The 23,549-nt window shown below is 34.6% G+C and overlaps 1 protein-coding gene across 1 annotated transcript in view; it reads left to right on the top strand.

Annotated features, from left to right (window-relative positions):
* Positions 1-3,033: 3,033 nt before the first annotated feature.
* The window catches only part of LOC115441797, a 42,536-nt gene continuing 22,020 nt past the window's right edge, over positions 3,034-23,549 (top strand). Inside the window, exons 1-2 of the mRNA XM_037437178.1 lie at positions 3,034-3,163; positions 15,293-15,334. Of these exons, the coding sequence (XP_037293075.1) occupies positions 15,308-15,334 (27 nt within the window). The 5' untranslated portion in view covers positions 3,034-3,163; positions 15,293-15,307. The remainder of the gene's footprint in view (positions 3,164-15,292; positions 15,335-23,549) is intronic.

The following is a 23,549-nucleotide window of genomic DNA, read 5'->3' on the forward strand; positions in this document are numbered from 1 at the left end:
GGAAGGAGCGGAACCAAAATTTACTTATAGCTCAGCGATCATTATCTTTTACAAATTCTTACTTTAGTACTGTTTAGATTTTCGAATAAACAAAGTAAAACTACGTGCTAGTCTCATGAATTGCTCCCAGTGCTATTAGACAGATCTTATAATGTACTGTTCATAACCAACGTCAATTTTTATTTACTTTGTATTATTATTTATTTACTACCATCTTTTGCTGCTGACGGTACAGACCAAGTCCGTGATTAATGTGTCGAGCAGTTAAGCAACATTAGGATTCTAATTTAAAATAGAATCTATAAGTGATTTTATTTTTAAAGTCATCGTCTTGAGCGGTAGCATATTCTGTTTTATTGGTTATATTTTTCATAAATATTTTTCTTTTTGTATTGCAACGGATAAATAAATAAAATATGTTTTATATATTTTTTGTTAAATTCAGTATCTCAATTATTCACGCTATACTTATCCGGTTGTACTGCATAAATTATTGACCTACTTGACTTGGATCTTATCAAATCAGCTCAAAACAACAAGCCTTAATGTTACATTTCATTTCGTCCCACAGATTGCCAGGAAAACCTAGCGAGCATAGTCCGAACAATTGTTGAAAAACAACCCTCGCTGATTGTCATTTTTGAGATACGTAGATGCTCTCATCTTCAAAAGATATAATAAGTATAACTGTCAAATTACTACGAAGCACGTAGCGTGGATTATTAATTGCACTGGTAAGCGAGACTTCATTAAGCGCTGGTTTGTTTGCCAAATTTATCAGCAGTTGTCCAGCGGGCCGTCCCGCACGCCAGACCGGCTCCAAGGCCTCGCACTAAATCAACGTCTGACTATCACGATATTGTGAACTTGAATATAAAATAATAATTTTGAATTATTGTTTGTCCTATACGGATCTTCTGTACTAATGACATGAGTGATTATTTCGTAGTTACACCACCGACCACGCTGCACCTAGTTCAAGTTTATATCGTCTGAATTTTTAAACTGTATTTTTTTTTACCGTCGTTAAAAGGACCGATTATTAAAAATATAGATACGCATAATTCACTCCGCAAAGACGGAAATATGTAACAATCAATTTGTTTTTGTTTTCGCCACGTAGAGTGCATTAGATGCCAATCTGTGATAGGGTTAAGCTCTACTGGGCTGAGTAAATAATACTATTTACAGCCTACATAGAGATAATAACAAAAATTTCGACTCTAATTGACTTAAACAAATTGTAAAGAATATCTGAAATGTGAATGAAGATATGGTATCTAAAAATAAGTCCGTGAGTAAACGTGTCATCAGGGCTTAAATTCTTTCATGAGCAACGCTAGATAAATATGAATGAATAAGACAAACCACAGTAAATTGTTACAACGAAATTTTTGAGATGACGCGTTTATAAAAGATAGAGATATACTCAGTTATGACTATAAACTTTATTTATTTTATAAGTACATGGAAAAGTGTTCCCACTGCACCCGATGCTAAGTGGATTAGGGGTCAATAGAATGTCAGCTGCCGAGAGATGATTATTCCACGGCAGTCGACACAATTGTGTCGGCCTGTTGGAGCTGGATATACACAGACTGATCCCGGAACGCGACACACTTAAGTGGGCCACTATGATCGGTTTTAATACCTTGTGCAGGGTGGTCGCTATACGGGCGGATACAAAATATATCCTAACACTAGCAAAAATTCGTTATGTTTGCAAAACAATCGCTTTAAAATTCTGTAGCAGACGCATATGAGATTAACTGGTAACACCTTTCTTAAGCAGGTGTGCTGGTTAATCATTAAAGCCTCGAAGTGGTACTCAAACTCTTTAGAGAAAGCTCCAGGCACTGTGAAACAATACTAATACCTACATTTGTTACCAAAACAATTGCTATTATATATTCTTACATTCCAAATTCGTCGCAGACTCTCAGTAGCCCTAACTCCCAGAGTCGTTACGCGCTACGTTTAAATAAACAAATGAAACCTCCTTAGCTTCATATTAGTGTTGCTATGTGTAAACTAGAAACCACATCATATTCTTGTAATAAAACGATTTTCTCGTCTGACAACTATTTTTTTGTTCACTTTAGCTATAAAATATTTGAATTGATTTTTTCATAATAAATCTATGTCGATGAAAATAAAAATAACGACGCTGATAAATTTTAAATGAAATATTTTATTGCTGTAGGCTTATACGTTCCATATTGGCTCTTAAATTACGAAGTCAAACTACTTTTGATTTGGAGGCTGTCCGCCTTAAAAATATGCGAACAATTTATATCGAACATAGATTATAACATTGTTATACTGATTATTTATTGGGCAATGATAGATCATAGATGTCTGAAATATTTTTATTTCAAGAACAACGTTTTCGTACAAAGTCTGTGTGATAAGTTCCTTGTAGTTTTACCTTGGCAGTACAAGGATTTATGCAACGTAAGCTCTACCAAGAAAAGTACTTTACACAGCTTTATTGCTACTATATTATAGTGTAAAGTACTTAGAGGGTTTAAAAACAATTACAGCATCAGTAGAGAGAATCAAACTCCAATTCAAATATCTCAGTCACATACTTGTGCTTCTGTACATCATTCGCGAGTTGTTAATTAATACTAGAAACAAATACTATTTTCATAAACCACAATAAAATGCAGCTGTGATTACCAGTTTGTATAGATAAACCATCTGTATCTAGATAATATCTTAATTCTCAAGAGGATGGAAATAAAAAAATAACATCTCATGTCTCGGGATGGCGAACGCAGTGGAATACCAACCAATACGTTGTAATTCAAGGTGTTGAATGGTATTTCTGCTGTTTATGGGCGGTCGTATCGTTTATCATCAGGCGAAAAGTAACCTCGTCTCGTCATTCAAAATAATAAAAAATAATTAAATAACANTTATTCATTTCAAGCATTAAACACCTTCTAGTTTCTTTCTGCTCTAAGCCAGTTACCATCCCTTCCCTGTAGGGTGTCCGTAGCCGCCTACAGTCCTCCGAGTCCGTAGCCCGTAGCCCGTAGACCCGCAGTGAGTCCGGCACCGCAGCTGTGTGGGCACGCGCCGCGTTCCTCCGTCTGTTACTTCGCATTGTCACGCGATTGTGTTGTGTTGTGGTTGGTTACTGTATGATAAAAGTGAGGTTTGTATTATTGTTTTTTTTTTTTTTTATTAAATAAAGTGGATAGATGGAACAAGTTTCTATTTTAAATATTGCCAGTAAAGTTAATTTTCACTTTTAGCCATAAATGTGTGAAATTATCTTTATAGTTAACAATTAGTATTACGAAGTAACTCAATTATTTAGTTCGGTTTAGCTAAATTAATAATTAAAAATGACAGATTGATAAAAATGAATTCTTTAGTTTAAATTTTTTTCTTTAAAATCCAATTAACACTCGATTAAAATAATTAAATCCCATATCTAATAGATCAGGCAAAATTTGTGAATTTAAGAAGATAAATTAATTAAAAATTATTTATTATGTAATAGTCATCTGTTACTATAAATGAACATCAACTACGAACTAAATTAATTTTAATGACGAATATTTAATGAAAGATAATACTGTTAAAATATATTAAAATGTATGATCTTTTTTATTGCATAATATGAGACAATTATCCTAATTTGCAATTAATTCTTCACTTAATTGCAAATTAGGATAATTTCACACACATCCTACCACCTAAAAACCACAGAAAGCTAAACTTAAAAAACATACAGTAGGAACCATGAATATTACCGCCCTGTAGACTGGGGGCGTTTAGAGAATTCCAGCATGGTATTCCTTGTTAAACGTCTCATAGAGGCCTTTGGGGGGTCGCAGGTGTTCGGCAGGGACTCTCCGTGGAAAGTACTCTATACATTTCCTCGTGTACATTACTCGATCCCTAAGATGTGCGGCTGAGTGAGTGTCCTCACGCTACTGTTGTTGCGGAGAGCGTTCTTCGGTGAGCGGGTATCTCAGCCCTCCACAATGGGAGATGGCCCGCATTAGGCGATACTGCTGTCGATGGGTAATCTTGTTAATCGACATTGTGTTAGACCCAACTCATCTTATCATCAGGTGCAGTACATATCAAAGAAATAATGATATTACCTAATCTGATAATGTTATTGTTATTATAAAGGTATTTTGAAATTTGAAGAACGTTTTACAAAGGATGTTGCTGTTCATTAGGAAGTGTAGTTTAGTCACGCTTGGTTTCATATTCGGCTGATGTTGAGAGTTTAGGACTATGTTTGGTCGGCAAGGGCTGTTCCTAAAATATATAATTGTCTAATGCTTAGAATCAGTGTATCATCGTATAAGAATATTATTTTTAGCGTTAGTTTAATTATTTTCACCCTGCGCATCGTTTTCTCAAACGTATATTTGTGAAAAGTAAAATCAGTCATATTAAAATGTAATAATTATAATTGAAATTAAAGTAATTTTCCGGATTCTATCGCGGTTTTTTGTATTTTATTTTTCTCCCGACGTTTCGAAGAACACCGATTCCTGCCCAGGATGATTCGCGAGGCTATTGAAATTAAAAAACATCCAAATTTCAATAGGGAAGATGGTTGGAAGCTTGCACAAGCCTGGGATCCAGTTCTACATTTAATTAAATCGGAACCCAAAAGATCGGCTGCCAGACCTCAAGACACTGTGAGCTCATTCTGCATAGATCGGACCACCAACAGCTAAAATTTAAAAAAAGTTGTATAATTGTAAAATGTAGGTAGATATTGTAACTTTGATTTTGCGGATGAACAACACCTCAGTCCCCCCCGTGACCATGAAGGCTCCAAAGTCTTCGAAACGTCGGGAGAAAAATAAAATACAAAAAACCGCTATAGAATCCAGAAAATCAGTTTAATTTCAATGTCTAACATTCGCGTAAACATAAGAAATCATTATGTAATAATTATAAAGTAAATGACTGACTGCCTCGGTGGTGTAGTTGTATTGCACGTCCGGTACAATAGCGCTCTGAGGTCCTGGGTTCGAATCCCGGGTCGGGCAAAGTGATATTTGGGTTTTTCTGCTCAGTATCAGCCCGGAGTCTGGAATTTGTGCCCGATATGGCGATAGGCTCGCCCCCTATCACATCATGGGACGGAACATACTTGGCGAAAAGTGGGTGCCCTAATTGCGCCTCTGCATACCCCTTCGGGGATAAAATGCGTGATGTTATGTATGTATAAAGTAAATGTTTTTGCTACGTGGAGAAATAGTATGTGTTAAAGTTAAAAAGATAAAGTAACATATTCTTTTATATTTCGCAATAATTATAATATTCTAATCAACGGTGGCTTGTGTTTTGAACCGCGCTATCAGCTACAGTACAGTATTCATTTTTTATATTTTTAAAATAAAAATTACAAAAATAACTTTTTAAATAAAGAATATTCATAATTCAAATTAGTTATGATTGATAAAATATTAATCTAAAATGCTCAATAATTATACAAAACTATAGAAAAATCTATCATCAGCCTTTGTAGATAATATTGAGTTAAATAAATCATAACAAGAATATCCGCTCGTCAATACATTGAGATGCACTGTTTGTTATTACGATCTCGTTTCTCGGGAATTTTATTGCGAAATAATTTAATTTGGACGCTATACGAGGCTCCTGTAAATCTACCTTACGATTTATCTTTTACGTTAATTGTAAAAACACGCAGCTTTTATGTATTTTTCTCATTATAGAGCATTAGTGATAAAATGATTTACCTATAAAATTGAAGCTTTGAATTTTCATTGTTAATTTTCAATTCGATAGATTAAAATAGATAATCTTAAGTTAGCCATACTTATAACCCAAGTTTGATAATTTTTGATAGTTTTCCAATATTTAGACATTATCATTTATTACCCTTTGGAAGTCCACTGCTGAACCCTCCAACCTGTTAGTAAAGGCTTATATCGAGCGATTAGAAATTACAAATGATTATCCTTATATGCATTCTCGGATTGCTTTCCTGTCAAGCTTTGGTCTACTTAAACTATCGAGCATTCAAAAATACACTTTTACGACATTGCCTTATCCGACAGTGTTTTTTCATACGCGCACAGGAAAGTGACAACACTGGTCCTGATGGTAAGTGGAGTGGAGTCTAAAAGAATATCAACTGACGACCGATGATAACCCCTCGGCAGTCGACTCAATTATGGCGGCGGCCTTGGGAACCGGATATACACAGTCAGATCTCGGAACGCGACACACTTATGTGGACCACTGTGGCGGGTTTAACTCCTTGTCGCTATCCGGGCGGATATAAGATATATCCTACCACCAGCAAAAGGTTTATGGTACCACCTTGCTAGCATATCCGACAAGCTCCTAGCTGCGTTATATTGTGTACAGGTTGGTTTATACAATGCTGTAGACAATGAGTTACTTCAAAAACATTAACTTCGTCTTATTTTAGTAAAGCAAAAATAACACCTAAAAATACCAATTTATTGAAAAAGTGCGTATGTGTTTATTTACGTTCCTAGTTGTTTGTTAAAACACTTCCAAGATATAAAATAAGCCTATCGCAGATTCTACGGAAATGATTATCGCTGTTTGCTTCCCATAACTCTTTGAGAACACGTGGCGCGTATGACACGGATGCTGCGTAAATCTCAAGAGTCAACAAATAAAGGCAACAGACTCTCTCCGACGATGGATCGTGTTTGTTTTGCGCGGCCCGTAACGCTTGTACTCGATCGATACTGGAAAAGGCCTGCGATGGAACATATGGGGATAAACACGGACGGCCCCTCTGTGATTATCGTTTTTATACTTAATGAGAATTTTCGCAAGATCGTAAATGGCATGCCTGTCCATATATAACAGATATATGAATTATAATGCACTGGGTGTGCGACAACTTTCAGTTATAACTGGATTTAGAGAAATTTCCGTTTCGAATATTATTGTAAAATAAAAACAATGCCGAATATTTTTTGTTGTAGTTTTCTCTTCATTACCTGTACGAATTATGGAATTTGTACCCAATATGACGATAGGATCGCTCACTATCACACCATGGAAGGGAACACATATGGTGAAAAGTGGTTGCACCAGTTGCGCCCTATTGGGGATAAAAGGGATAAGTGTTGGTTTATAGTTAATGTTCTCAAAATAATGAATGGTCTCTTTTGGCCCGAGTAGTATCACTATCTCCAACAACCGATTCAAAGATTGAGCATTACTATGGCATATTATAGGGTCAGGCAGATTTTCACAAACGCAATAACAAATTTTTGATACCTTCAACAAAGCATACACCACCCCTTATTTGCCTATTCATTGCGAAAGTTCATGGGCCCTAATTTCTTACCATTAACTGAAAGTCAAATATAAACATTAGTTATATGTCATACAAATATTACTGATTTATTTTAAAGACATTTCAAAGTCATGTAAAAATAAAATCTAAATTATTAGAGTTAATTGGATCAGACTTCAAATAGTTTAAAATGAAGCATAATTAACGAGGAGATGCTAAAATTGTCGACGTCGCAAAAATCCCGCCTTTGATGATATTTTTAATTTCATACGCCAATGTCATAACGTGCGCCACATTTTGGTTAATTATTTATCGTTTATGATCTACATTAGTATTGCAGGACACGATTTTTAAGTCGGATAAACAAAATGATAATATAGATATTATGTTTGAAAAAGTGTTTGCCAGAATGAATGAATGAATGACTAAATAAAAGAAGTTGGCCAATCATTGATGTATGTACTAGTTAGATAAGAAAGGTTTGACTAGCTTTTTGATAATAAAGTCATTCATATACACTTCTCTCAGTCAAGATACCTTAACTCCTAGAAAAGCCGTTACATTCAGGCTAGACACTTCGAGCTGAAACTAACACCTAAGACTTAATATTGCATTAATTATCTCCGTTAAACATATAAATCTACGTCTAAATTATGAATTACAAACAAATTATTCATAATCCAAGAACACCGAATGAATAATCCAATGTCTCAACGTTGTTTGTCATCCATAAATCGAAAGTCATAGGTAAAAATAGATGTTTAATTTTACACACGCGGGTGAAATGAAAAGCACGGTTCATAAATTTAACGTAATATTAACGAGAACCGACGGTTATCTTCATAATGTTTCCGCGAAAGAATAATGTTTATCTATTCACATCAAATTATGTCAAAACAGTTAAACAAACTCGTTTTTGTATGACGCGACCCACGTGGACCAGATGGCGCGTGTCCTGGACAATATGGTACCGATCGTGTTTTATTTGCTTGTTCACGCAATTCAGTACGCAAATTCTTACTAGGCGAAATTCTACATTAACCTATTAGTGGAACTCGGCTTTCTTGTATATCAAATCAAAATCCAATGCTGAGGAAACCATGTCAATATAATACTATTCATTTTTGTCCAGGACATGGCAAAGTTAGTTTTTGCGTTTAATACCTCATGATGATTATTGGCTATCTTTAATTTGTTGCCAATCATGGATAAATAAAAAAAAATAGGCTACGGTCAATATTAGACTCTGCGTTGCGTCTTCTCAACGAGGCACTCATTGCCTTTGAACCGGGCGGCCCTGGGTTAGAACCCTGGGCCTGGCATTAGAATATTAGGTTTAGAAACACTTGCATGAGTTTTTATAACTCAATTTGGACAGGATTCCATGGTCCCAGGATCCACGGTTTGCCGCTAAGCGTCAGATACGTGTCTGGTAGTAAAACTTAAGCTGAATTCTATAAGGGAACAAACACAATCTGGAAATGATATTTCGTTTTCAGATTGTGTAAGATAAACATAATCCAATTAAAACAGCAAAAATGAAAATAATAAAACAATGATAATTTTATATTGTGTAAATTTAAATTCACGTGTAGGTCACCCAACAACATTTTCGCGCGATTTAGCACTTAATTGAAATAACCAACAAAAACTTATTTTCGGGAATACCAATGCTTTTTACTAACACTAAACATTTACAAAACGATTTGAAATAACCCGCACTAAAAGCAATTGTTATTCTAAGAAGCTACAAAATTATTATAACATAAGAAAAATCATTGAAATGTTCTTTGAATTTGCGTTGGATTTTGTAATTTCCACAATAAAACACGCTAAATGTTACTGAATTGATAACAATCCCGCATTATTTTACTACTAACTTTTAACAGACATGCAATTGTATGTCTATTCGTGTGTGAAAGTAAATATTTGGATATCCTTTTAAAATTGTTAAAAGTTTTATTAATATAGTCATGGAATTGAAACTATTTTCCGGATTTTATCGCGGTTTTATAAAGTGTCCGAAGAACTTTCGTTCTCGAGCAACATATACTAGAATTAATGAGTTAATGAATAAATGATGAATGCCCGTTCAATATTGACTAAATATAAAGAGGACAGGCCCCAAAAGTTAGCTATATGAATAAGTTATATTTATGTTAGGGAAATCGACACAGAATTGTCAATATATATGTCTATCTCTTTTACTCAAAGCTTATTTGGAACGCAACAAACAAAGACAAAAATAATTGCTTTCTTCGAATATGGCACTATTTCGTTTACTTCAACCAATGATAAAAGAAGTATAGAGGATGGGTAATATGGTCACGTGACATGCGGCACATTTAATGCATAAAATGGTGCCGACTCCGCCCCTTACAATAGTGATATGCTAGTACCGAAAATTTTGTATCGACATCGAAGAATTAAGAGAGACAAACAAGCCCCAAAAAGATCAAATACGAAAGGGGTTAGGAACTACCATAATATAAATATAACAAACCATAATGTAAACAAACAAACTGAAACTGATTTATAAGTAACAATTGTTAAACAAAGCAGTACCTGTTGTGACAAACATCCAGTTGTGTTTGATCTATATTTGTATGTTGCACTATTCCTTGCTAAAAATTTAAGTTACAGATTAAGATATTTATTTAATACATGATAAATGGAATAAGATAGCGTAGCCAGCAATTATTTGGTTGGTTTTATTTTATTTTATTATTATGCTCTTTGATCGAGAAACATAACTATGGTTCAGCAAACTAAAATCAATGACCGTAAAAATGGTGGTTAAGATAATCAATTATAATAATTATTTGCAATAACAACAATATGATTATGTATCTATTTCCGTGCATGCAAAGGTTGCTCGAAACATAAGACCGCCAATTGTAAAAATATATCTTACATTTCATCTCTATGTTGTTTCTTTTATGTTTATCTATTCTTTTATGTAACAATTTTAATTTTATTCATAGCAATATATTAAAGTAATATTACTATTAGGTGAAGTATAATAATCATTACTATTTTACTTATCGGGAATATTGTTGGAAAACAGTTATCTTTACTCGCGTTAATTAAACGTGTGGTTTATGCATATCTTCTCAAAATGTAATGAAATATGTATTTGGTGTAGGATTCCAATCACGTCGCTCAATATTCTCAATTCATTTTGCCTTGGTTTTTAAATTTTTTGGTTATCTTAAAAAATATTCTAATTTCACTTAGTTTGTCGTTCTGAATAATACAATATTGATGTGTGCTCTAACATTCTTTCAAAGACAAAAACCGTAACTGATAAACGGGCGTCTGTTAAAATATCGATATCAATAATTTCTAAACAAATCCACCCATCCCTAAGCTCGTGTGTAAACAAACATAATGATTTTAATGGATATAAATCACGCCTAAAAGAGTTCTAAGCTTATCAAACAAGATCCACATATAATTTTAATTGATAAAAACACATCCAAAAAGTAAATATACAAAGATATTTACAAATTTTCGGTAAAAACAGTTACTAACCTATGAAAAGATATTTCGGGGTCTTTCTTGCGTGAATTCGATTTGCATCCTTTCACAGAACACTGAGTCACTTTCGAAACTTAACAAATACACTAATAAACAAACTTAACAATTGAGAATATGATTATATTACTTTAAATTCAATATTTATGAAGATTTGTTTACATCGTCTGACACTACATGTACTTGCTGACTGGGCTACGATAAATGGCGTTTCGGCCGCAAGGCGGTCCCAGCGTGTTGAAGTAAACGAAATAGTGCCATATTCGAAGAAAGCAATTATTTTTGTCTTTGTTTGTTGCGTTCCAAATAAGCTTTGAGTAAAAGAGATAGACATATATATTGACATTCTGCGTCGATTTCCCTAACATAAATATAACTTATTCATATAGCTAACTTTTGAGGCCTGTCCTCTTTATATTTAGTCATTGACTTCAACACACTGGGACCGCCTTGCGGCCGAAACGCCATTTTACGAAACCCAGTCAGCAAGTACATGTAGTGTCAGACGATGTAAACAAATCTTCATAAATATTGAATTTAAAGTAATATAATCATATTCTCAATTGTTTAGTTTGTTTATTAGTGTATTTGTTAAGTTTCGAAAGTGACTCAGTGTTGTGTGAAAGGATGCAAATCGAATTCACGCAAGAAAGACCCCGAAATATCTTTTCATAGGTTAGTAACTGTTTTTACCGAAAATTAGCAAATATCTTTGTATATTTACTTTTGGATTTGTTTTTATCAATTAAAATGATATGTGGATCTGGTTTGTTAAGCTTTGGACCCTTTTAGGCGTGATTTATACACATTAAAATCATTATGTTTGTTTACACACGAGCTTAGGGATGGGTGGATTTGTTTAGAAATTATTGATATCGATATTTTAACAGACGCCCGTTTATCAGTTACGGTTTTTGTCTTTGAAAGAATGTTAGAGCACACATCAATATTGTATTATTCAGAACGACAAACTAAGTGAAATTAGAATATTTTTTTAAGATAACCAAAAAATTTAAAAACCAAGGCAAAATGAATTGAGAATATTGAGCGACGTGATTGGAATCCTACACCAAATACATATTTCTTTACATTTTGAGAAGATATGCATAAACCACACGTTTAATTAACGCGAGTAAAGATAACTGTTTTCCAACAATATTCCCGATAAGTAAAATAGTAATGATTATTATACTTCACCTAATAGTAATATTACTTTAATATATTGCTATGAATAAAATTAGAATTGTTACATAAAAGAATAGATAAACATAAAAGAAACAACATAAAGATGAAATGTAAGATATATTTTTACAATTGGCGGTCTTATGTTTCGAACAACCTTTGCATGCACGGAAATAGATACATAATCATATTGTTGTTATTGCAAATAATTATTATAATTGATTATCTTAACCACCGTTTTTACGGTCATTGATTTTAGTTTGCTGAACCATAGTTATGTTTCTCGATCAAAGAGCATAATAATAAAATAAAATAAAACCAACCAAATAATTGCTGGCTACGCTATCTTATTCCATTTATCATGTATTAAATAAATATCTTAATCTGTAACTTAAATTTTTAGCAAGGAATAGTGCAACATACAAATATAGATCAAACACAACTGGATGTTTGTCACAACAGGTGCTGCTTTGTTTAACAATTGTTACTTATAAATCACTTTCAGTTTGTTTGTTTACATTATGGTTTGTTATATTTATATTATGGTAGTTCCTAACCCCTTTCGTATTTGATCTTTTTGGGGCTTGTTTGTCTCTCTTAATTCTTCGATGTCGATACAAAATTTTCGGTACTAGCATATCACTATTGTAAGGGGCGGAGTCGGCACCATTTTATGCATTAAATGTGCCGCATGTCTCGTGACCATATCACCCATCCTCTATACTTCTTTTATCATTGCCGTTCAATGATTTGTTTCGATGCGAGAATCGAAGCTGCGACCCTGCTCTATTACACCTTTTAACCCATTACGTAGCCTTTCGTTAGAGCCAGGTAAACCAGCGGACATTAACAAGTGTAATATAAATGGCGAATTAAAATAGAATATCAGCCTGCATACCGGGACATAGCTACTCTTTGTTCTATATAACGTCGGCGATAAACCGCTGGTCGAGGAACCATAGCGCAGAGAATAGTTTGGGACGCTTGCGACGTCGCGACCGACTGGCGCATAACAAAAACAAACTATCTACATCTTTCCTATAACATATAAGGAATGAAAAGGTATGTCTTAGGTTTTAGATGTTTAATTTACATAGATGCAACTGGTGCACCTAGTTTCCGCCGTGTGTATTCCGTTCCATGATGTGATAGACGGTGAGCCTATTGCCATAACGGGAATAAATTCCAGGCTCTGATGCTGAATAGAAAAACCCAAGCAGACCCATGAGGCGAACCCGAGACCTCAGCACTGCCATCGCCCGTAATACAACTTATCCGAGATATTCAAATATTTCATTTTCGAGTTGTCATTTGATTAGAATATTACGCTTTGTCTTATGTTGTAAGCTCTACTATACAAATATAGAATTGTCTGACTTATCTTCTATCAAGATTTATTGTAAAGAACAAATTGAAAACACTGTGGCGGATAGATGGCTTGATATTCAATCATAAAGGCCTAACAATAGGGTACCGGACTCATTTTTGTTTTTTGCTATTATCAAATATTTACATAATATAAATTATAACACAGAAGGAATTATTAAAATCTGTTAAAAAATCAACAAGTTACAAGTCTTTGAATTTCGGCGGAAGGGGTAATTAACAAGAAACAGAAAAGAGACGAAATACCCACATGTGACGTCATCGGGAATTACGACGCGTGCGAAAAAAAAGAGATGAAGCGATATCCCCACATCGCGCCCATATCTGCACACATTACAATATTTTAAATATCAATTACTCGCTCATTTTTTGTCCAATTTTTATGCAGTTTTCGCAGGAGTGCTCCATTTTCGTATTATTAACCATTACATATAGAATAATGTACAAAATCAAGCTTAGGCCGGTCCCCTATTGGATAATTTAGCAACTGATATGACAACATAAACAGGACTACGGTCAAATGTTGATGATTTTGTATAGAATTCCAAGTCTGATATCCTAATACGAATTCGCGAATAAAGCAGTCTAAACAATTGCATTAGGGCAGCGTAGTAGTAGGGCCAACCTCTCTTCTAGTCGAAGATGGAACAATTTAATACAGATCTGATATGCAATTGCCGACTGAACAAACTTACTGGTAATAGCTAGTTAATATCGAGTAACACTGGGGCAATCGCGTCAAACATGTGTTCAGTCCCGGAAAGCGTATTTGTATGATATTTGGCACAGGCCGCCGACAACCACAAAACATATTGTGCGGCACAGTTTAAACGCGATTGCGAAAACCACCGCGACTCGTTTTGTACGTACACAAGAAATGCCGAGTCGGCAATTGTACCTACATGTCGTTCCTTCTTTTTATCTCGCTTAAAAATAAGAATATATATAATAAGGATTCTATCATATAAGGATAATAAGATTGTTTTAAATAAATACTTTTATTATACTTACCAATAAAGCCAATAGTTGCTTGAAAATGAGCAGATTATATTTTGTTTTATTCCCTAAACATAATTTAGTATAAAGTATAATCTATTCTACCAAGAAAATGGGCGATTAATATTAAAAATTACGTTACAAGAGTTTGTTAGCACACAAATAAACATTCCCCGAATTAAAATCCTTCGTGAAGCTATAAATTTTAAGTCAATTAATAAAATTTGCGCGCCGCCCACGCGCTGCATTCTCCTCACATTTCACAATCCGAGATGAAGCGCGGCCCAATTTTTTCCTCATATAAAACACCCGGGGAATAATTAAATTCATATCTACGTTAATGGATTCTGGGAAAGCAAATGATATAAAATGTCACTTTGAAAGAATCTCTGATGTCGTTTATCCTGTTGTTTGGGCAAGTTACCCGAATGACGATAAATAGTATAACTGTCGAAAACAGCAGTGTTATTAACTAGTAATTAGTAACTACGCAAAATATCGAATTAGAAACGAGTATTGCATGGATTAAGCATGCACTGTGTTTATGGTGCTTTTTAGACCAAAAATATTCTTCAACAACCATCCATATTAGCTGTAAGTACCAAAAACTACTAAGACTTATCAAAAAGATATTTTGCTTGATACAAGAAACTCAAACACTGTACCTACACTATTCAACTATATTTACCCCCAACAATTGCTAACCAAAGAGTTACTAGCTTCTAAATCTTAGAGACATCCTTTTGTAACCCAATAAAAATAACAAAAAAGATAAAAATAACAACTAATGTCGAATTTTAATGCTATGATTTCATCAACAACACAATAGACTCGGATTAGTGGTCGACAGCTGCAACAGTCACTATCTTTAATGTTTTAAATTCTTTGTTACAGATTCCGCTAAACGTCATGAACAAAAAATCACATAAGAAGAAGGTATGTTGGAGTTTTTGTGTTTTGTCTTTTGCCAAATCATTAGATTTAATAGCAAGTTTGATGTACCAGTGTAGTCGCAACACTGGCAATTTAAGGAAAAACTAATTTAATCCATAACAAAATAATGTTGCCAATTTTTTTACTGGCACAGCAAAGTTGCTACACTGCATCTGATAGTAATTAACGTAAGGTCCAGATAAAATGTGGACTGAAGAGATGATTATCCTTCACAAATCGCCACAATTATGCCAGCCTTTCGAAATTAGACATACACCGGCTGCTCCCCAAACGCAAAACACGACGTAGGCCACTGTGACAGGTATAGGACGGTCGTGATGCGGGCGAATACAAATACTACCAGCATTATTGCCAACTTGCATAAACCAAAAATGATTCTTTTTCATAACGGCGATTCACCCACACTCAGAATAAACTCAATTTGATTGTATTCTTATTGCCATCTATTGGAAAAGTTTCAGCACAACGATTTAATTAAAATAAAATAAAATACTTTATTTATCACGTAGGCGAACAAAGTTGCACTTATGATACGTCAAAACAAAGATTAAGAATAATTATTATTATTTCTAAACAACTATTAAAATTACTTATATAACTATGGACATTTTAAATTAGGGATAAAATTTATAATAAAGACAAGGTACAAACCGAAGTAACCAGCTCGGACTGGCGAGTAGGGGGAAATAGAAGGGTAACGCGTCGCGATCCTCACCAGCGAGGACATGAGCCCTAACCTAGCTAACCTACCAGCCTTTCACTAGCTACCTAAGTGATGACTACCCGAAGAAGAAAGGCAGAAAGAAACTCCGGGCTTTCTTTTGGTCATCAATTGTTCAGTACTTTATATTTTGTTTACTTTAATTGTGTTTACTATTAACAATTATACGGTAAGTTGTAGTGCAAACAATGCTCATATTTCAATGATTTATCCTTACTTAAAGTCAGTGTTTATTTAACCTTTACCGCCACATGTAATTTGTCCTCTACCCGCAAGTGGATGTACACACATTTGCCCGAGCCAACGATGGCACGCCAGTAACCGGCGGCATGTTGGCAGCCCGCTGGCGTGAAATACTGACACTTGGCAGGACCGGCGCCCGCGCACCACGTGCTCTGATTGATAACTCGTCATTATCATTGTTAGATTTAATAGCTATCGCTTCTTGAGTGGTAGTACTCCAGGACTGTGAACCATAATGTCCTGGGTTCCATATATAGGATATATAACAAAAATCAGACCTGTTTCAGTTTTTCGATTCCAAATAATTCCATTTGCTAATTTTGCTTGATTCCTATCTCACCATGAAGTAGAAAATAAAAATCCTATATGTGATCACTTTATTTTATTACTCTAACTTTTAGATTGTTTATACACAATAAAAAGTATACTATCAGGCTAGAGACAATATCATCTCATCACTTTATTGTATAGAAAACATTTCATCATTAAGTTCTAAGAAGCCTTACTCCCATATAAAGATAACCGCGTCTAACACACGTGTTAGCAGTTCGTCTCGTTATTGTGTTAAACCACCGCGACCTTCAAAACTCTTTCCATTAATAACTATATGAACGTGTGAATAGCTTTGCCAAATTCCCATATTTCTCTAGGGGGGATTTATTTTTAGCCAATCCGCGAAGTCCATCTGAGTTTATGATTGTATTTAAAATAGGAAAACTAAAGGATTTGATTTCTAAAAAAAAAATCTAAGTCAATCAGTCAAAATGATAAAGCCAGGCTGCAAACCAATTGCCGCCAACAGGATTTCCGGGATTTCCGACCTGGCGACCTTTAAAAGCGTATTCCCACCTAAAAGTCAACGCATCTCTATACCTGGTATTCCATGGATGTTCATGGGCGACGACGATCACTTATCATCAGATGAACCGTATGCTCGTTTGCTCCCTATAACATCAAAAAGACATAGCGAGAACGGGCCGAGTCGACCGATTGTTTCACAGAAAACCAACCAATTTCAATAAACGACCCAATCTTAATTTTCGAACCAATACTGAGTATAGTATAGTATAGTATTTGTTATTTGTCGTGTTATTTTGATTAGACTTTCGGGATCGAACAATAAAACGATATTTTTTACGCGATTACACCTTCTACAAAGTGAATACAACGAACGAATATTCTAATACGAAACTTATTCTTGCTGTCTTATTGAATTTGTGAATGTCTGAACTTGTCGAACTATACAATATTGGATTTTAAAAAAGAACAAAAAATATAGCGCGTGTAATATGAATGAACTCCCGTTTGTTTCAGTTTTTTGCCATCTGTCAGTGATACGTGACAAAAAACCTGGCACAATAATCCACGAGCTAAGTTAAAAAATGCTGTTGAAATATTTTACAAACAATACTGTTGCTAACTTATTTCTTATTAGAAATGTACAACCAATGGTATTTAAAAGATGGTTTTTTACAACCGTAATACATCAGTAATACCAACTTCTAGGTTCCAAATTGATCTAAAACTTTACGATCACCCGAAATTTCAATACCTCCCGGCCAAATGGTGATAGAAACACCACATTAAGTGTTTCCCAATCAGGATATCGAACCCGGTCCCTGGCTAAAAAAGTCACTCTGCACACTATCCTAGTAGATAATCTAAAAATCTCGGAAATCCACAATTTTGCACTCGTCACCTATTCACAAAAATTTGATGCTTGTTATGCCCGACAAACAAAAAATATTTTATACGTAAGTCTAAACGATGAAATTTTCGCAGTAACCAAATTCAGGTCACCAGTGGAATTGTCCAATGACCTCTACATTTCAATATATTTGTTTCAACAAAAGACCTTGGCTCCATTGAGTGAAAGAAAATAGAATCAGCCCCATGCTTTTAATTTGGTAAGGGATAGGAGCCAACTCCACAATGTCAACATTCACGTGCGCCTTGTTGCTTTTAAGAAATAAAGAGATTGTGGTAAGTTTGGGCTTCTAACGCAACCGCAAAACTGTGACATCAATTGGTTTTCTTAGATTGGTCCCGTATGTGTATAAGTGTTTTCATTCTGGGAAGGCTGACTGCAGGACCTATCTAATAATCGATGAACTATCTGTTAAAATGTCAGTTTTACATGACAAGAAATTGGTCCTGGTACAGGATTAGGACCCCACTGCGCTAAATACATTGTTACCATGTAACCATGCCAAAATTTTAATCCACCGTCTCCTAGAAACAGTAAAATTACAAAATCCACTTCAAAGATGTTTAAACCGTAAATATATTAGAATGAGGAAAACAGCTGTGCCATTTGTAACAAAGAAAATTTGCTTTGAGGCAACAAATTATGAAAGTTATGAGCAAATGTAACGCCTGTAGTAGTTCAAAGAAATACCGTAAAGTAAACCTTTTGACGACGCGTCAGAATTGGTAGGCTATGAGTGTTTAGGGAAAATATAAAATATATACATTAGATGTTAGGTCTCTAGTATATGAGGTTGTTTTTTCGTCATCGCTTTTTGCTATGGTAACGACCAAACCAAAGCGCTGTAGATTTGGTTGGAAGGAAAAATAACTCAATAACTACTATCTGACGATTGACCTGCTCATTTCTTCAATTATGAAAATTGCATTCAAGATTGACATTGCATTGAAGAAGACAAGGACACGTGCCTATAAACTATCAACAATTAACTCTATGTTACGTGTCATAAACTTTTCGATCTACAATTAACCTTATGACTGTTTCCCTCTGCTCTCTTTGACTATAATTTTTGTAAAGAAGACTTTACAAGACAGTGATGAGTGAATCGGTATGGGGGTTAACGATTCACAAATACTTGTTACAATGTTACAACAGCTCCCGGTGCAATTAGCCCTTGAGATGTTAAGATAACAAGAGCGTCTATTTCTAGTTGGCAGCGTTATTTGGCAATGCGGCCGGCTCGCAAACATTACATATTTCCATCAGAATTGTTATTTACGTAACTGCAATTATATCCCGCAATATTTAGATATTCGGGCCAAAATTAATATATAATTATTATTGATTGAAGTCATACATGTAGTAAGCTGACGTATAAATTATCTTAAGGAATATGCAGATGCTCTGCTATACCTATCTATTTGTAACTCATATATATTTTATAGGAAGTAAAATTCAAATTGGCGGAGTCGAGCCGTGCGCTTGTTTGTCTACTATGAATAAGTCAGATTAATAAGATTGGTAGATGATGCCATCGAAAATCAACCTAAGATGACAGATTGCTGTTGTGTTTCGTGTGGTATATTTTCCGGCACCTCCAAACTCCCTTTGTCTAATACCTATTCCTTTGACTAGCATTACAACCACTGTTTTCCTCAAATATTTATAAACGGTAGCAATATCTTGACATCAAGTGACCAAATTGATCGTGTACCCTCTTATGATATAAAACACTGTCTAAAGCTCTACTATCTTCATAATAACTTAGTTCTAACGATACCAGTAGTGCTTAAGTTATTACTGTTTTTATTGAAAAAGATGCAACAATATGTGATATAAACAGACATACCTTTAGATCGTGTTGACTTATGTGTTTGATTTTTTCACAGTTGAGAGAGATCGTATACCAGAGAATTTGATATAAATTTCTACCTGATATTTTTCTTGAGAAAAGGGGTTTTGACGAACAGACCATAGTCTGTTCGTCTGTGAAGTGACGAGAGTTCCTTTTGAGCGATGTATTTTCAAGTAAAATCGAAGCTATTTTCCGGTTCAAAGTAATCCATAAACATAATTAGGTGTAGGATGTTAGTCTTGTTAGAGTTAAAATAGGAGATTCTCGGAAAAAATAACGTATTTCGCGCAACATCTTTTTTCAACAAATCAATTACACCCAGCAGTTGTTTTTGTACAAACTGCGATACCCTTCTTTAATAACCGCGTTGAAATATTAATGGCAGTTAATAAAATTTATTGCTAGGGAACTCGTTATTCAGTAAATATTGCTGTATGTCTATCGTGACTATTATTTATGTTAGAATCGACTGCGTCATCGCTAAAATGCTCTCCTCTTGGTCAAAAAGCTAGTCTACAGCTGTTTTAAAACTGGATGAAAGTAGCGTAGACATCATCTCCGGCCTCATAGCGGAAAGGAACATATGATTTATGAAAGGTCAATACAAATATTTGTGCTATTAAACAATTGAATAATTAGACAAAGAAGGTCGCCTGTCTACCCATCATAAACAATAACGATACTGTATTTATTATGTTTAGTAACACATAACAGACGTTTAGCAATTGAAGTATTTTCATTGGACAGAGCACTTATTTATTGTTACATTAGAAAGCTACAGTACTTCCAGCTGAAGCATAATGCATGTATTTGACTATGGTTATGGTTATGCCCAAACTCAAGAGACAGACTCCTGTGTACTAGAAACTACGAGACTAGACTATTAGTACTTGAACATTGCCACAGTCTTCCAATAGAGCGGTAATGAAGAGGTTAAAGCACACGGAGCGTTCAGTGTCTCATTTATTTAATACATGGAAAACTTACAACTATTAACAGTTTAGGTGCCATAGAGCCAGAAAAATGAATGAATTAACTCCTTCACTAATAAACTTATTAACTATTCTTCATATTTGCCGCCAAGTAGCAGAGCACAAGTTTAGAGATTTAGAATAGCTAGTAAAGTGTCTGCTTATTATATAGCATCTAATATAGGAGAATGAAAGTAGTGCAATATATAATTTAAAGTCCTCTAAAGCCTCAGACAAGATGCACTTTCTACGATCGTTACCGCTAATAGAAAACAAAAAATGTATGAGAACGATATATCCAAGTAGTAAGCCACGTGGTCAAATCGAATGAATATAAAATAAAAAAAATCTGTAGAAAAAGAATGGAATAGAAACTTTTGCAACTTATCTAAGGCCTTTCTAGTATTACTAAATTTAATGCGTAGTAAAAGCGCTCACTATCAATCATTACTCGCTAGACTTGTTTAATTCTCTAAAAACAGCTTCGATATTTGTTTTCCTGACACGGTCCTGGCCCGGCACGGACACTGTCCAGCTGCGTCTCCAAAGCGTTATTGATGGTCCGCGGCGTCGACGCGACGTCAAGTCATGTAGGACACGCCGACGTGGGAACATTGCCAGCAAATGTCATAGTACGGCAGCCGTCTGCGTGCAGTCTCTACTCGTTTGTTTTATTTCTCCTATTGTTATATGCGCTTTATTTATTTAATAGTTTATGAAATATCAAACGTCTTTTATCAAAAAAGTTGGTCAGTTATATAATGGTGTGATTAGTAAGATCTATGAACATCCACAGCCAGGAGAATTGTCAATGAAGTGTAAATAGCAGGCTCCTGGCAATACCGCATCTCTATAGAACAACAGCACTATTGTTAATTCAAGATGTTTTTTGTGAGGCGGTCTAGTAGTGATCTGAACAAACAGGACTATTAATTTTGCAAGCGAAACAGATTCTATGTAGCTCTATCATTTATAAATCTAAAAACTATCATCCGTCTGTCTGCATAATTCCAGAATGAAGTTCAATCAATATGTACGCATCACTTTAGGATCGGCTAGTTTACATCCATGAGGAACCGACATATTTCTATCGACCGGCTTTACGCTAGGTTTTCTATCAGGCTCAATATACTACACATCGTTAAGAAAAATAATACTGCTGATGCAGTATCGGGTTAGTTACTAGACGCTGCAAAAGTGTGCCACTGAGCTCGATCTTATTATATTCTATTTACACTTGATAAGCCGACACAGGGTAATGAGATCAAGAGACGCCTCACTTAGGGCTGTCAACCATAGTGACAAATAGTATTAAAAATACAGTTAATACTATTAATTACAAAATAAATTACACCAAATAACAATATTTATTCATTCATTTACAAGTTATGATGAATATGGTTTATAAATTATAGGTTTAAGTACTTAAATAATTTAATAATAGTTTAAGTAAATAGAATAAGTAAGTAAATAAGTGCGTTCCGTGTGTGAGAAAGAGAGATGAATATTATAAGGATATAATATTTTCATTGATATCTCTCAAAGATGACCTGGAAAATAATGTGCATAATAGGTATCTAATACGTCTAGATATGAAGATAAATTAACAGCCACCCAAGAATGTCCCAATAAAGCGCCACTGCTAATTAGATATCGTTTAATTTTGTTGTTTGTGATTGGCCGAGAGATCTATGCGCCCGTCACGTGTTAGTCTCTTAACCAATCACAATAAAGCGATACGGAGTCGTGTTGTGTTTTTTTTTGTCACATTCTAAGCAAACAGAATGACATCAAGCGCGATAACCCTACGCATCACTGCGCGTCAATCGTCAAGGCGCAGTAATGACGTTTCTTCATCGATGCGTCGAATCGTCCGCCAAATATCAACAGAGGCAATTAATTTTAAAGGGTTAAGATACTTGGCCGATTGTGTGACCACATTTATTGAATAGCAATTAAATATAAGTGGTTGATATAATGCAAATTGATTTAACATAGGGCTAGTTTAAGGGCCGAAAGGTGGCAAATTATTTGCGATTTTAAGGGTACACACAATAAGTTCATTGGTGGTAGTTCTCCTATATGTGAGAGTCGGCCTGGGTATCAATGTGTAGTCACTGTTTTGTTCCAGTTAGAAGAACATTGTAGCCAGTGTAACTACTGAACATAATAAGACAACATCTCATGTCTCAGGATGGAAAGCGTAGTGGAATACAAAAAACAAAAATAGTGTTTCTACTGTTTATGCACGGTCATATCGCTTTCCATCGGGCGAACGGCAAACTCGTCTCGTCATTCAAAGCAATAAAAATAAGTTTGTATTATTTTGAAAACTTCTTCTTAGTATTTTTGATGTATTGTATCACACATGATATGACTGTTTGTAGAATAGGCTTAAGTTGTAAAGTCACGGTACAGACAATATTGTATTAGTACGAATAGTGCATCATTGTCTTACAGAAAAATACCACCTCCAACTTAAAGTTTCTCATTCTTGTCATAATTAATTTCATTATTCTATTATAAATCTCCACCCACATGAAAATCTCGCTTCACTTTAAAAATATTTTATACCATCATATTATTTTAATGTAACATTATCTTGCTAAAGGTTATTAAAAATTGTTTGAACCGTAGTTATTTATGCTACATCCGCTCCTAGTTTTATAGTATAATTTAAAACATCACAAAAGATTTAC

The sequence above is a fragment of the Manduca sexta genome, chromosome 10 (assembly GCF_014839805.1).
Source record: "Manduca sexta isolate Smith_Timp_Sample1 chromosome 10, JHU_Msex_v1.0, whole genome shotgun sequence".
In the NCBI taxonomy this organism is placed as follows: domain Eukaryota; kingdom Metazoa; phylum Arthropoda; class Insecta; order Lepidoptera; family Sphingidae; genus Manduca; species Manduca sexta.